Source organism: Volvox carteri, assembly GCF_000143455.1.
Source record: "Volvox carteri f. nagariensis unplaced genomic scaffold VOLCAscaffold_1, whole genome shotgun sequence".
Classification (NCBI taxonomy): domain Eukaryota; kingdom Viridiplantae; phylum Chlorophyta; class Chlorophyceae; order Chlamydomonadales; family Volvocaceae; genus Volvox; species Volvox carteri.
The window spans coordinates 1,197,945-1,212,612 of NW_003307545.1; the positions used below are offsets into that span (position 1 = coordinate 1,197,945).

General features: G+C 53.3%; 2 protein-coding genes across 2 annotated transcripts; one reads left to right on the forward strand and one right to left on the reverse strand.

Annotated features, from left to right (window-relative positions):
• Nucleotides 1-5,418: 5,418 nt before the first annotated feature.
• Nucleotides 5,419-7,941, forward strand: VOLCADRAFT_85892 (uncharacterized protein; the record flags this gene model as incomplete). The annotated part of the gene is made up of 8 exons (XM_002945632.1): nucleotides 5,419-5,469; nucleotides 5,708-6,085; nucleotides 6,186-6,203; nucleotides 6,296-6,639; nucleotides 6,744-6,873; nucleotides 6,942-7,077; nucleotides 7,181-7,405; nucleotides 7,826-7,941. The coding sequence occupies 8 exons, from the start codon at nucleotides 5,419-5,421 to the stop codon at nucleotides 7,939-7,941; spliced, it is 1,398 nt and encodes a 465-aa protein (XP_002945678.1).
• A 545-nt stretch (nucleotides 7,942-8,486) lies between these two features.
• On the reverse strand, nucleotides 8,487-14,129 carry VOLCADRAFT_102649 (uncharacterized protein). The gene is made up of 9 exons (XM_002945994.1): nucleotides 13,887-14,129; nucleotides 13,572-13,799; nucleotides 13,151-13,286; nucleotides 12,346-12,515; nucleotides 11,428-11,793; nucleotides 10,987-11,233; nucleotides 10,217-10,776; nucleotides 9,636-10,060; nucleotides 8,487-8,742 (listed from the first exon to the last, which is right to left on the reverse strand). Exons 1-9 carry the CDS (start codon nucleotides 14,038-14,040, stop codon nucleotides 8,698-8,700), a joined length of 2,331 nt encoding a protein of 776 aa, XP_002946040.1. The 5' UTR covers nucleotides 14,041-14,129; the 3' UTR covers nucleotides 8,487-8,697.
• Nucleotides 14,130-14,668: the final 539 nt, after the last annotated feature.

The following is a 14,668-nucleotide window of genomic DNA, read 5'->3' on the forward strand; positions in this document are numbered from 1 at the left end:
CAGCGGGGGTAATGGCAGCGGAAGCGGAAGCGGCAGCACGCTTCCCCCCACCCACACGCAAAGGCCCCCTATCCCCCCACCAAGCCAGTTGCCCTCCCTAGCTCCCCGTTCCTAGTCGCCCCTCCACCACTACCCCCTGGAGCTCAGTGGGCGGAGCTCATCACACCACACCACACCACATCCATATCACCTACGTTTCCCACCTATCCCTACTCCTGCCCTCTCCCTTGCTCTCTCTGCTTCCCTACAATAAACGCCCCTGACCCTACACTAGCACGGCTATTTAGGCCATGATTTCCACCGGTGCTGCACACCACACCCGCTCCTCCACGACCGCCAGGATGGGGTGCTGTGGCCCGACTCTCTCCCAGAGGGGTTCTGCCAATGTCCTGCAGTGGCGGCAAGTGACCCAGTGCTCCCACAATCCGGCTGATGTCTGCAGGAAGGTCTCTGCTGCCAAGCCATGGTGGAGCTGTTATGTGCGTTGCAGGCGGTGTTTTGGTGGTGGCGACGATGATATGGTTTCCGACGATGGTGGTGTTTCTATGCTGATGGGACGGTTTTTGTCTTCGGTGATGGTGAGGGGACGAGGTGAGGGGAAATTCACCAGTACAGAACCGGAGGCCTTCGAACCGTTTGCAAATCTCCAAATACGTGCAAAAGATCACGATGCATGTTATACATAGCGTTGGTCTGGGGTGGCACTACTGTAATTAGCGGATTAAGGTCCTGGGTTCAATTCCCCGGGAGATCCCCGAATTAGTCGGGATATGGCTAGCTGCTGAGACGTGAAGTTGAGGTCACAGTTGATGGACCAGATTTGCACGCTAGATTGGTGGCGATTGCCGAACTCTCCGTCTCTTCGGGTGTTCGGGTGAATGGATGAGGAGGGGTCCCTGAAGGCTGGATCCGCCGCCTTGGACTTACAGTTCGTATGGCGAAGTACAGTGTGGTAGTGGTGGATGGTGCTATAAGGTGATAAAGTCGTAGAACTGACAATGTGATAAAGCGGCCCAGAAGCCTCCCACTCTGTAACATTACATTACATTTCATTACATTACATTATATCGTTTGTATATTCATCTCTACTACGATTAGCTGCGAAACCGGCCCGCCTACCTCATGCATGACGGATGGAGAGGAGGAGGAGGACGGCCTGTGTGTGGCAACTCCTTTAGCTCTCCAGGGGGGCATGCCAAGTCGCTGATGCTAGGTGCATGCAGGGCAGTGAGATGCCTGAGGTATATGGGAGGGTGCGAAGAGAGCCGGGGTAAGGCATCGGCGTGGTGGTACGAGGTTAAGAGGCTGGAAAGAGAGGTATCATAGCGAATGTATATGGTTATCACCACACATGGACCTCCTCACCACACATGGGACGGCACGGCCATCCCACAGGCTGTTGTACGCGGAGCTGGCTGAACTCCCCTTACAATATTACATGGTGAAGCAGATTCTCCGTTTCTGGAACCGCCTTCAAAAGCAAGTGGGATCCATTGCTCATGCAGTTTTACGGCAGGAGATAACCGATGCCCTGACCAACCCGGAATGGGAGGGTTGGGGAATCTCAATGTTACGACTGTTTTCCTTCTTGGAGTGCAACATTTGGAGCGGAATACCGCAAGAAGTCGTGGGGGTAAAGGAGCGTGTTGACTGGTTGTTGAGTAGACCTCTACCAGAAGGAGCGATAATAACGGCACTAAGAGAGCGTTTGATGAGCGGCTGGGACCATACGCGTCTGACTGTGTGTGTGTGTTACATGGTTGGGGGTGCGTGACCCCATACCTGTAAGACTACCCATACGAGCCGAGGGCCCAAGGGCAATACTACAACGCCTAAAAGCCACGGAGAAAAAGGAAAAAAAAAGGAGGAGTACCCATCAGATGGGAAGCAACCGGGAGTGCAAATGGCGAAGTATAAGCACTGGATGGGGCTGCCCTTTTCGGGAGCCACAGCCGTCATGTGGCCAACACATGCTAATGTTTTCATTCCTCGTTTAGCACATCGTAAGCTAATGCAGTTTCGTTTATGTTGCTGGGCTTTGGAGGCGAACAGAGCACGAAGGGGCAAGTACCATGTCCCCAGGGGGCAGCGGTTTTGCCACTGTTGTGGTCCTAATAGCCGAATTGAGGATGAAAAACACGTGTTATTGGAATGCCCAGCCTATAATGATATTCGTGCTGAAGAGGGATTCGATCATCAACAGAGTATGTTGGAGGCCATGCAATGGGAACCCGCACGCCTGGCGAGGATGTTGGAACGTATGTGGGCTCACCGAAACTCAATTACCCCCTTTGGACGCTAGTCTGGGCTGATGTGCGGTGTTTTTTTTCTTTTCTCCGTGGCTTTTAGGCGTTGTAGTATTGCCCTTGGGCCTTCGGCTCGTATGGGTAGTCTTACAGGTATGGGGTCACGCACCCCCAACCATGTAACACACACACACACATGGACCTCATCATCATCGACCCCAGCTCCGTTTAGTAGTTTTGTAGGGGTAGAAGGCTCGACCCAGATTGGTCCCATAAGCCCTAATCCCGTGTCATAGGTCCCGGTCCCCTCCTCCGTTGCGCTTACCATTGCCCTCAACACCAAAGCCCTCAACGATCCAAACCACCAAAACTCCCAACTCCCAACATCTGCAGGTGGGCCCCGCCATGAACACGGCCATGTGGGCCTCCCTTTTCACCTCCCGCCACTTGGACATGTTAAGACAATTGGCAGTTGCAATTGTGGCAGCTTTGTCATCGTTGCACACTGGTCAGTAAGCACCTTGCATGCAGTGATGAGGGCAGGGGGGCTATGGCGGCGCCGAAGGATGTCGCTGCGAGGTGCTGTCAAGTGCTGCTTGAGCTGCCGGGGCTGATGGGGGAACTGGGAGGCTAATATCAGCAAAAGGCAATTAAGTCTCGGACATTTTGCAGCCGAAAGCAAAACGGTTTTTTTGCAGTACGAATCAGCTTTACTGCCCCACCCCCAGATGTGCCCTAGGAGGGCAGGACTGGTGAGAGCCTTTCCAATTCTAGCGTGCGTACACATAAAAGGTTACATTGGTATGCACGCTTGCCGCGGTCCTTGTATCTATTTGGTAAGCAACCATTTGCACAATCTCAACACAGGCAACGGTTACTTTGCTAGTCTCGCCACTTCTTCACATGCAGCCAGTGCGACCAGCACACACCTGCCCACCCATCCAACCCACATTCCCACTCCCTAGTCCTGTGCCAACAACCATAAAAACCTGTACAAGTCAACGCCACCGCGTCGTTGACAGTGTCTTAATGTCCTCATCACGCATCTGACAAGCCACGATAGCCATTCCACATGGTGGAATGCACATCATCCGCGGCAGAGCCCATATCAGCTGGCGTGTTTGGGCAAATGCACCCCACGACCTGCTTATCCACACCTCAACCAAACACGAAACCTGCAGGCAGGCTTGCGAATGCCAAAGCAACTGCAATGTGCACACAGCTGCAACTGGCTATCCTGACATGAATGTACACCATAATTCTATAATGCTGGAAAGGCTGACAACATACATGCAACACTTGCAAATGCCCTGAATCTACATCCTGCAAAGCAGAAGGCAACTAGCAGCACTATCAGGTAAGACCTGCCAGGCTTACTGTAGCAGTCGCTCACCTGACGGGACGACTGACAGCGTGGAAGCGTGGAGTTGTTAGTCCTCACCGATGTAGGAAGAAGTCCAACCAGGCGGCAAGCACTAGCGTACATAGACGTGTACATAACGATTAGAGACGGCGGCAGCGGAGTCTTGAACTCCGAACACCTAGTAATGTGATACGTCAGTGTCTGGCCAGAACACCCCGCCCGGGTAGCTTATATCTCGGCCTACCTGCTGGATAATCCCTACTACGGACTTTGCCGTACTAGGATAATGTTGGTGGGGCCCGGGGCCCCATCCCGTTAGATTCGCTTACGAACAGCTGCCCAGTTCGCGACATGTGACGAAACTCGGAACATGTACGAAACTTGAGTCAAATCGTTTAACAAATTAACAGTTATTGTTAAAAGTAATCGTTAAAATATTCTAAGGGAAATGTAGCTTGCTACACTTACTGAACCGCCTAGGGGTATATTAAAGCATGCTGAACCACCCTTCCCAACCACGCCAATGCCATAGTCAAGAGGCGCCGCATCTTGAGTCCCAGGCAGCTAGGTGTGGTAAGCAAACACTTCTTCTATATCCATGGCAGTGATGAGTGTACAAGCTGAACACCTCATCACCCCACCCCTGTAAGCAACGCCAAATCTCGTCAGCCTTGAGGTTATTACTGTAGTTGGGGGGCTTCCCGTGGCACACCTGTAAAGCCCCCTTCTTTCTCTCGACCGGGAACGATTATTAAAGTATCGTTCACAGCAGCTGCGGCACAAACTTGTGCAGCTCCGCGCCTGAAGCACCCTCCAGCCGTTCGGCTGCCAGCTGCAGCCCCGCGGTGGTGGGGCCTTCATGGAGGTCGTGAACCCCCACACACTCCAGCCACGTCACTGCCAGCAGGCCTTACTGGTCACATTAGCCAGTTTGCCATGTCATTGAATGCGCTGGAGGTGGCATCCAAACCACGAAAGACCATTTACAGACCGGAAGTAGCTCCGGACTCCTCCCAGCCTTTTTACTGCACCAACTGTGCCAACTGGTTTGGTAGTCGGTCACATGCATATCGGCACCAGTGCAAAGACAGGGGGTGGAGTATGGCCGCCGCCGCGCCTGCGGTTGAGACTAATGCACCTCCCACATGTTTTAGCTAGTTACATCAACAATGCTGTGCCTGTGGGACGGTGCGAGCTGGTGACTTAACTTGTCATGCTTGAACACAGCAGGAGAGAATCTTTGCTAATTAAACCTTAAATACATGCCTTAAGTATGTAACATATGGCTTTCAAATTAACAACAGGGTGTAAGGGAGCTGACCGAGTAAGGCTTGGCAACAGGCCAAAAGGAAGTTGCCCTGCTAGCTGGCATATACTGATCTTTTGCGTTGGATAAGTGCAGCTAAGCCTAAGGGCTTTGTTTACGGCCGCGCCTGAATGCATATCAAGTCACTGCAAGTGGCTGAAACGAAGGTAATTCAAGTGCACTCCAGAATCCCGGCAGGGATGCTGTATAGTACATTGTGCACATTGTTATGGAGGTAATATACTATGCAGCATTTCAGAGGGGATTCGGGAGTCCATATGGCATATAATTGTCACTTTTTAGAAAGGAACAAAACATGAACACATAGCCAGCATATGACCATTGGGAACATGACTGAATTTACATATATGAGTGGCAATTCATGATCCGTCATGCTGCGCAAGGAGCATGACAACTGTCATGACCATGACTCTGCCTCATGACCGGTAACATGACCGGTCATGAGGCCTCATGAGTGGTCATGAGGCAACATGACCAGATCTATGACAGGAAACCCCCCGCATGACCACATCCATGACCAAGTCGTTCCCCGAGTGAGGAAGAAGTCCGCGGCCATGCATGTCACATGGATGTCGACCAGCCAGTGTGTTGGTGGATTCCCTCGGGACCACACCCAGGCGGCATGCGGAGCCGAAGTCACCAAGGATGCAGTCACCTGCAAGGAAGCAACAATGAGAAAGGCAGGTCAGGCGAATTAAGCATACCAACATGCACCGAACATGGCACAGCATTCATCCAGCCGTGATCCAGCCATGTACCTTGACTGTTCAGGAACACTTTTGCAGCCTTGATGTCATTGTGCCAGTAGCCAGCCTAGTGCACAAGACCAAGCATGGCGTGGATCTGCTGGCCACACCGCAGGAGGCAGGCTGCATCCATGGGGCGGGGCACATGCTGCAACATGGCGGGGTACAGGGGCATCAGCATCGCGCACTTGACACGCACGCTGGACTGACTGAAGGAGATGACGTCCCTGGGGCTGCACCTGGCCAGCTGCACCGGACTCACAATGCTAGTGACTGCGGCTTCCAGCAGGTCTCTGATCACTTTGTGCTCATGCTCCACGTCCGCAGGGTCCAGTGTGAACTTGGCCAGCAGTGGTTTGACGTGGTCCTGAAACACCATGAGCAGCACCGCCCTGCAGCATGGGTGTGCCAGCAACAACACGACTCGTCAAACACATGCCATGACATCTGTTTGCACCCAGTGGCAGCCCTTGCATGTTGCATCACGTGATCGCACCTTGCAGGCATACTGCTGCTGCAAGGTGCGATCACCTTGCAGGCATACTGCTGCTGTACGGACCATTGAACACTAGGCCATTGCACTCCTTAAACAGCACCTTTGTGATGCTGTGAGGTGATGCCACGACAGAATGGTACCACCACTGCAGCAGCTCGTCATCGGCGAATGGCAGCTGTGGCGCGAAGGACTCAACAAGATCCTGCACCAAGCGCAGTTCCAGCCTCTCCACTAGGTGCTCAAGCCATGATTGTAGGTCGGGCAAGCTCTGGGGTCCCACATGCTGACCACCTGGATCTTGTTGAGTTCTTCACACCACAGCTGCCATTCACCGACAACAAGCTGCTGCAGCAGTTGTACCATTCCATCACGGCATCACCTCACAGCATCACAAAGGTGCTGTTTAAGGAGCACAACAGCCTAGTGTTCAACAGTCCATACAGCAGCGGTATGCCTGCAAGGTGCAATCACGTGATGCAACATGTGAAGGCTGCCGCTGGGTGCAAGCAGGTGTCATGGCATGTGTTTGACAAGTCGTGTTGTTGCTTGCACACCCATGCTGCAGGGTGGTGCTGCTCATGGCGTTTCAGGACCACGTCAAACCACTGCTGGCCAAGTTCACACTGGACCCTGCAGACGTGGAGCACAAGCACAAAGTGATCAGAGACCTGCTGGAAGCCGCAGTCACTGGCATTGTGAGTCCGGTGCAGCCCCAGGGATGTCATCTCCGATGCTGATGCCCCTGTACCCTGCCATGTTGCAGCATGTGCCCCGCCCCATGAATGCAGCCTGCCTCCTGCGGTGCGGCCAGCAGATCCACACCACGCTTGGTCTTGTGCACCAGGCTGGCAACGGGCACAATGACATCAAGGCTGCAAAAGTGTTCCTGAACAGTCAAGGTACGCGGCTGGATCACAGCTGGATGAATGCTGTGCCATGTTCGGTGCATGTTGGTATGCTTAATTCGCCTGACCTGCCTTTCTCATTGTTGCTTCCTTGCAGGTGACTGCATCCTTGGTGACTTCGGCTCCGCATGCCGCCTGGGTGTGGTCCCGAGGGAATCCACCACAACACACTGGCTGGTCGACATCCACATGACATGCACGGCTGCGGACTTCTTCCTGCTGGCGGTGACGTTGCTGGAGCATGTGGGGGTTCACGACCTCCATGAATTCCCCACCACCGTGGGGCTGCGGCTGGCGGCCGAACAGCTGGAGGGTGCTTCAGGTGCGGAGCTGCACGAGTTTGTGCTGCAGCTGCTGTGAACGATACTGTGAACGATACTTTAATACTGCTGTGAACGATACTTTAATAATCGTTCCCGGTCGAGAGAAAGAAGGGGGCTTTACAGGTGTGCCACAGGAAGCCCCCCAACTACAGTAATAACCTAACCTCAAGGCTGACGAGATTTGGCGTTGCTTACAGGGGTGACACTGTGCTTGCTCGGTGCTGAGGAAGATCATCAATCAATGCAAGACCTCTTTTGCATGTTGATTGTTAAGATACCGGCTAAAAAAGGAAACACAGAGCTTGCTAACGGTTTTCCGAAAATCATACAAACGTGGCTAGGGGCCTTGAAAGCGCCATAGAGGGATGGAGACATGGATCTACCTTAACAAGGCTCTTTGGCAAACCGTTGTGGAACAGCTGAACACCCCATGCTCGATACATGTGGACTTGTTAAGTCAGATGCATCCAGGAGTGCAAAAATGCGACGTCCGGGTCTGCGCGAGGCCCTCGCCACGGCCTCAAACATGCGCTGACACAACTCACCATTGCGAAGCAAAATGTTCTCCTTCTCGCGAAGCTGTTCCTTCTCCTTGCGGAGGTGGATTTCCTTGTTCCGTAAGTAATCCTTCTAATCGTCCTTGCATGTCAACAGCCGCGTCTCAACAGCCCCTATTTCAATCTCCACTTTCAGGATTTTCGCTTCTATCGCATCGGATGCGATTCACGGATGACCGGCCCTATTTGCCTACTACTAGGAGGAGGCGATTTCCATGATGGCGTAGTATTTTGAAAATCTGTTTGCATGATTTTGAAGGGTTTATAATTCTATAATATTGCAGTGCATTCGGTCCTGCAGGCGGGCCGTATTCTTGCAGTTCTGTGACGCGGCCTGTGGTCAAACATGAAGCACCCGAGCATGCCGCATGTAGCAAAACTGCATTGGATTTGAGGTCTACATAATCCTGGGTAATATTAAAATTATTTTGGTGCAACGGCCAACGTCTTTTTATGAGATGCGTTCGGACCGCGGGAAGTTGCGAGGCCCGCAGCTGAACTTTGTGGGTCGCGAGCATGAAAACAAGATATTGTTGTTACAAAGGCACTGCAATTTTGCTCTGTGACCCGACCAACGGTATTCGCACGTGCGTGTGCGTGTGCGTGTGCGTGTGCAGCCGCGTGCCAGAGGGCCCCTCACGTTCGTCCTGCTCCTTACACCCATGACACCTCCCACACAACGTATTGGGGGACGTGGTCACGATCATCACCATACATCCGATACGTCAAAAATCTTACTGCTGGTAGCAAATGCTCAGCGGAAACCCAGCACCGTACATCTGCGGTGACACAGCACCCCAACTCAGATCGAAGCAAGGAAGAACATTGTATTGTGTAACACAGCAAAGCCAAACGCTTTGGACGGCATATTTGTACGGAGATGTTCTCTGGTCCGTTGCATCTACTGTGCAGGAGAGCGCCTGCGAAACATGCCGCGCATGCGGAGCACACAAGGCAACAACAAAACGGAAAGGGCAAAAGGCTTGAACCTAAATGCTAATTCGTGGAGCAACACGCAAACAGATAACTAGCACTGTCCTGTCCCACATGGTATGCGCCGCGTATCAACGAGCACTACAACATGGCATGCCTGTGCACCGGGGCTGACCAGTATTCCCATCTGGAATTGGACACACACGTTGTCTCACGCTTCAAACCTCACCCAACCCCTGGAAAACGTCTCCACAGCTACATATGCCACGCCACTTCCCAGCAACATCCCACTCCTGAACATTGCTAGCTGTCAGTACTTCCAGGCCCCCTGCATCCCTTCCCCAGCCGCCTCAGCATGATCACCATCCACCCACGCACCCTCTGCCTCCCTATCCACCTCCTCGTCCCCTTCCTCATCCTCACCCTTCTACACCTCCTCGTCCCCTTCCTCATCCTCGTCCCCTTCCTCACCCTCGTCCCCTTCCTCACCCTCGTCCCCTTCCTCACCCTCGTCCCCTTCCTCATCCTCATCCCCTTCCTCACCCTCGTCCCCTTCCTCATCCTCATCCTTCTACACCTCCTCGTCCCCTTCCTCATCCTCATCCCCTTCCTCATCCTCGTCCCCTTCCTCACCCTCGTCCCCTTCCTCATCCTCGTCCCCTTCCTCATCCTCGTCCCCTTCCTCATCCTCATCCCCTTCCTCATCCTCATCCCCTTCCTCATCCTCGCCCTTCTACACCTCCTCGTCCCCTTCCTCATCCTCGTCCCCTTCCTCATCCTCGTCCCCTTCCTCATCCTTGTCCCCTTCCTCATCCTCGTCCCCTTCCTCATCCTCGCCAGTCTCCACCTCCTGCCCACCATTGCCATGAGGCCCAACAAGCTGCATTGCTAACTTGGGCGCACCAGATCCACGGACTTGCGCTCCCAGTTGCCGTGCATCAGGCATCTCCGCCAGGCAGTCGTCCAGGCATGTTTCTGGGACGACTTGAGTCCCAGGACCCCTGGCAAAAGGCTGTGATGGCAGGTCCTCGTGGACACCACCCTCGGAGCCGGATTGGCTGCATAACGGAGGTGGAAGCTGTGACGGCAGCACACTAACATGGTTTTTTTGAGTGGCTGCTGCTTCAGCAAGAGTTGCAAGCCCCTGCTCGTCTGGAGAGTCTGCTGCACCAGTGCCACAACGTAGCCCACGATAATACACGCGCGCCTCCTCTGCAGCTTTCTCAGCGTTTCTAACCTCCCTCTCATCTGACCCTGGTTCCTCACCAGACACGCTTTGCATGGTAACCGCCTTGAGCCCCTGTCCAGAGCGAGGCCCACCTGGTGCGCTGGTGTCCTTCGGCGTCGTTAGGGGCCTTGGCATTTGTGGCCCTGTGACGTTGACTGGAAACCCACAGCACTTGGCAACCTGCAAAACACCGTCGAGCCGGCTACCAAGCTTCTTGATGACCTGGGGTTCCTCCAGATCCCTGTCGTTGCCGAGCTCTGGTGGTCTTCCAGGGTCGTTCACACGCTTGGGAAGGCTTGCCTGCCGCTGCTTGGGAAACTGCAGAAGTTCCTTCATCGTGTCGTTCATAAAGCGGTTTGGCATGGCATCTGCCGCCAAGACCAAGATGTCGTTCACAACGACGTCGGTCTCCATCTGCTTATAGTAGCTATAAGCTGACTTCGCTTCCTCGTGCTCCGCAGATTCCAAGCATGCCGCCTCCTGTTTGGCGATTGCAGCATAGAGCTCCTTCGCCTCCCGCGCAAGCCTCTCGGACGCATCAAGCAGTGGCTTCACCACCTTCTCATTGGTGGCCCTCAGTCTTCCAGCGGTTTCACGATGCCCGGCAATGGTGGCCTTGCTCGCCTTGTATGTTGCCTCGGCGTCGGCCATCCTGCACACACGGGGTGTGAAATGCTGAAGAAAAGCATGGCTCAATACATATGGCATTGCGAATGAAGGTGTAAAGTTAAGCTCCTAGCCTTCTCCTAGTAGGGTACCCCAAGTAGGATACTGTACGACATAGGTCACCGGCACCACACATGCATCCGGGTTGTCGCTGTGCTTGCAAGGGAAAGACTTCACGTTCTTGTCATATGCTTACTTTACATGGTCGGTGGTGCTCAAGGTGTCCCTAATCTTGGACAGCGTGCATACAAAGGCCGAGTACAGGCCATCCTCCTGAGTCGCGTCCAATGACACCATCATGTTGTATACCGCTCCAAGGTGCATAAGGTGGTGGTTGAGCTCTGTGGGTATGTTTGATGGGTCGAACAGGCCATCTTTCGCAGCCCTCGTGAGCATGCTGAGGTAGTGCTCCGTGGTTGCGTGCGGTGCTGAACCTCGTACACCTGTCCAGTAACGGGAGAAACATGTCAATGTTTGACAAAGGCATTTCAAGTAAGGCCCTGTCAGGAAGGTTAGGGGTTGGTGAGAGGAGAAGATTGAACATGCACAGCAGCTTTCGGATTACAGCAAAGGCAGCTGCCTGGAAAACTGCTGTTTCCAATCCATCGTGGGCAACTATTTTCAGCGTGAAACTAACCTTCTAACAAGTCCTCCAAAGGCGAACATGCAACTTGGGTGTCAGAATCTCGGGGCAGGGCAGCAGATCCCGACGCCTCGCTGTGGTCAGGATGCTCATCGTGAAGGCGAGCGTGCCTCTCAACCCTGTGGCCGTCATCATCGCTCCTTTCCCGAACGGAAGGCATATCGGCTTCACGTCGTTCGTTACCACCGTGACCTCCGTTTCCGTCCACGCGCGCCACATCGTCATCATCTTCTCCTTCTTCTTCTTCCGCTTCTTGTTCTTCTTCAATGATGCACAGACGACGCTTAGGGTTTCCCTCCCCAGCTCTGGCCTGACGCCTCTTGCGAGCTGCTGTGGGGCCCATAATATCTGTTGTGTCTCCTGAGTGGGGGCTGGGTTGTGTGATAGGCGCCGCTGCCGTTGCCACTCCCGCTGCTGCTGCCGCTTCTGTCGCTGCTGCCGCTGCTGCCGCTGCTGCTGCTGCTGCTTGGCGAGCAGAACGCCGAAGAGCCTGTTCAGGCACTGCTGGCGACGCAGTCGCCGCCGCCATCGGAGGTTTGCTCGGGGCCCCAGCAATATGTGCCACTGCCGGTTGAATCGGCACAGGCCCAGGTGCTGCCGCCGCAGGGGAACTGATTTGCCGTGGAGGCACAGGTACAGCTAGCATCGCATGCCCTGCAACCCCTGGCGCTGCTGCTGCAGCCGGAGGTCTGCCTCGCCTTCCACTAGCTGATGTCGGCAGCAGTACACGCCCCGTAGCCCCTGGCACTGCTTCTGTCGCTGCCGCCACAGCTGCTGCCGCTGCCTGAGGTTGGCTCCGCCCTCGAAAAGTGGGTGCCGCTGGACGTGGACGCCCTTCACCACCATCTGGTGCCGCCGCCGCTGCCACCGTTGCTGCCCTTGCCGCCACCACCTCCGGAAGTGGTTGCCTACCAGGCGGTGAAGTCCCTGTATCATGGCCCGCAGTGGTAATGTTGCTGTTGACCTCCGCTTTGTCCCAAACATGAAGGTGTGATGGGCACCGCGCAATCCAGCTGTCACCTTGGGCTGCCAGGCGGTCTCGAAGGTCCCGCAGTGTGATGACAGCTGTGTGATCGGACAGCCTGCGAAAATTTCACATATGGTATGTGCACGTACGACATGGTCTGAACAACATGCCTTGGGAATTCACATGTAAGAAGCAAGGGCACGCCATTTTACCACCAGTGCTAATTCTTCTCATTAGGAGCGAGGTCTCCTTTTATTATTTATGAAATATTACACTTTCCGAATTTATGTGATAGTTTTTTACTTCGCTGTGAGGCGCTAGAGGGGCTCCCGGCCCCCAAGAACCACCGACAGGTTTCAAAACATCTAGAAAACCAAGAGCAAATGGCGCAGTTGCTTGCTTTTGAAGGTGGTTCTAGATACGGAGGATCTGTTGCACCATGTAATACTGTAAGAAGTCATGTGCACACAAAACACGCACATCCCAACCCCAAAGACATGAAAATGAACGACTCGACGCATCCATTCCTTTTTCCAAATCCCAAATCCGGATCTATCATTACTTCTTGGGTGTATACTATTTATATAAGATAGCAACCCAACAACTTACAACGGTGGTCAATCAGGACTTCATTTGGATTTGGGTTAAGTAAGCAGCACTACATAGCTCTGGCATTTATGTTAGCAGCGGTGAAACGCAAGCAGGTATCGAATGGAAATACACGCATCATAACATCGATACCTGGCTTACCTGCGATTGCCTATACGACCTGTCTTGTAGTGCTGGCGCTGTGCCGTCCTGTGCACAATCATGCGCAGGTGCATGCGCCCTGACGAGATGCCGTCCTCGTAACATTTCAAGCAAACCGTTAGTTCACCGAAGTTACCTGCATTACGGTACATGAAAAACTAAGCAAGATTTCCTGTAGTGGCTAGTAACGTTTCCATTACCCGCATACTGACGGTATGAAAGCACAACACAAGGCCCAGCTTGCTGCCTTAATCAAGGGTGTGCAGTAGCTTCTGGACAATACACACACAGGATAATGTCAGCAGCTGAAATTCGCCCGATAATTCCAAGACAAGGAAGGGATGCATTGCAATAACAGTGTACCCAGCCCGCAGAAAGGATGATGATAATCTGGTAACATTATCAAGGAACATTTCCTCACCGAGGTCGGAACCCTGCAGGAAGTCATGGATGGGTATCTCCATGTCCTGAACTCTGACAGAAACGGCGCTGTCTCTTGCGCCGAACGTTGCATCGAAGACGTCCGCACGCGTCTTGTTGTGCCTCAATATGTGATGGGCTGCAGCAGCATGTTGGTTCGCAAAGCCCAAACCCTCGCAACCTGGTTCACTGCATGCGACAACACCGCCATCTTGCCAGCGCACTTGTTCTGCGATGCATGCGTCAGACAACGGGTTCGTGCGTAGGAGTCCATAAATACATTAAATTCGCAATGCCACTGTTGTGTAAATCTTACTTGGCAAGCCTGCCAGGGGCCGCCCAGCCGAGGTCGTCTGCTGAGATATTGCAGGGTAGGCTTGTCTGGAGGGTCCTGCTACATCGCCACGGTTTGCAGTGGCATTACGATCCCTATCAGGATTAGCTTCTGCTTTCTTTTGTCTATAGCTCATAACTTCTGTCCGTGCATGCAGCAGCAGCAGCAGCGCCAGCGGCAGGTGGAGATGGAGTTGCCAAAACTGCCACACTTAAGACCTCCGAACTGCCCTTTGAAATATTTAGTAGTCTAGCAGGTTAAATACATGTTAGGTTGAAGTTGTGTGCGTTGTACACGGAGTTGGCGGATGCGGTGACAGCAACTGCCCCAGGATTCTGTCGTCATGCCTTTTTCCGTGACACGTACCTTCGCACTCGATCTAATTGCTGTCATTAAGCAGAATTTTTCATAACATCATTTTAGGAAAGCTGCGAAGCGCTGATTGCGACACATAGAACTGGTGGCCATGAGCACAGGGATGCGATATCTGTCACGTTTATTGGCTTTATTCCTTTCTCATGATACGTCCCTTCGCGCTCGATCTAAATGCTGTCATTAAGCATAATGTTTCATAACATCATCTTAGGAAAGCTGCGAAGCGCTGATTGCGACACATAGAACTGGTGGCCATGAGCAGCGGGATGCGGTACCTGACCCGTTTTTATTGGCGTTAGTCCGTTCTCATGACACGTACCTTCGCACTCGATCTAATTGCTGTCATTAAGCAGAATTTTTCATAACATCATTTTAGGAAAGCTGCGAAG

What these genes read in the sequence shown, in the direction of transcription:
- VOLCADRAFT_102649 (XM_002945994.1), bottom strand. Translation starts at nt 14,040, where the DNA reads ATGAGCTATAGACAAAAGAAAGCAGAAGCTAATCCTGATAGGGATCGT. An exon ending in GCCCCTGGCAGGCTTGCCAA is followed by an intron (nt 13,800 to 13,886) that starts GTAAGATTTACA and finishes CATGCATCGCAG; the next exon opens with AACAAGTGCGCTGGCAAGAT. An exon ending in CCTGCAGGGTTCCGACCTCG is followed by an intron (nt 13,287 to 13,571) that starts GTGAGGAAATGT and finishes ACCGTAATGCAG; the next exon opens with GTAACTTCGGTGAACTAACG.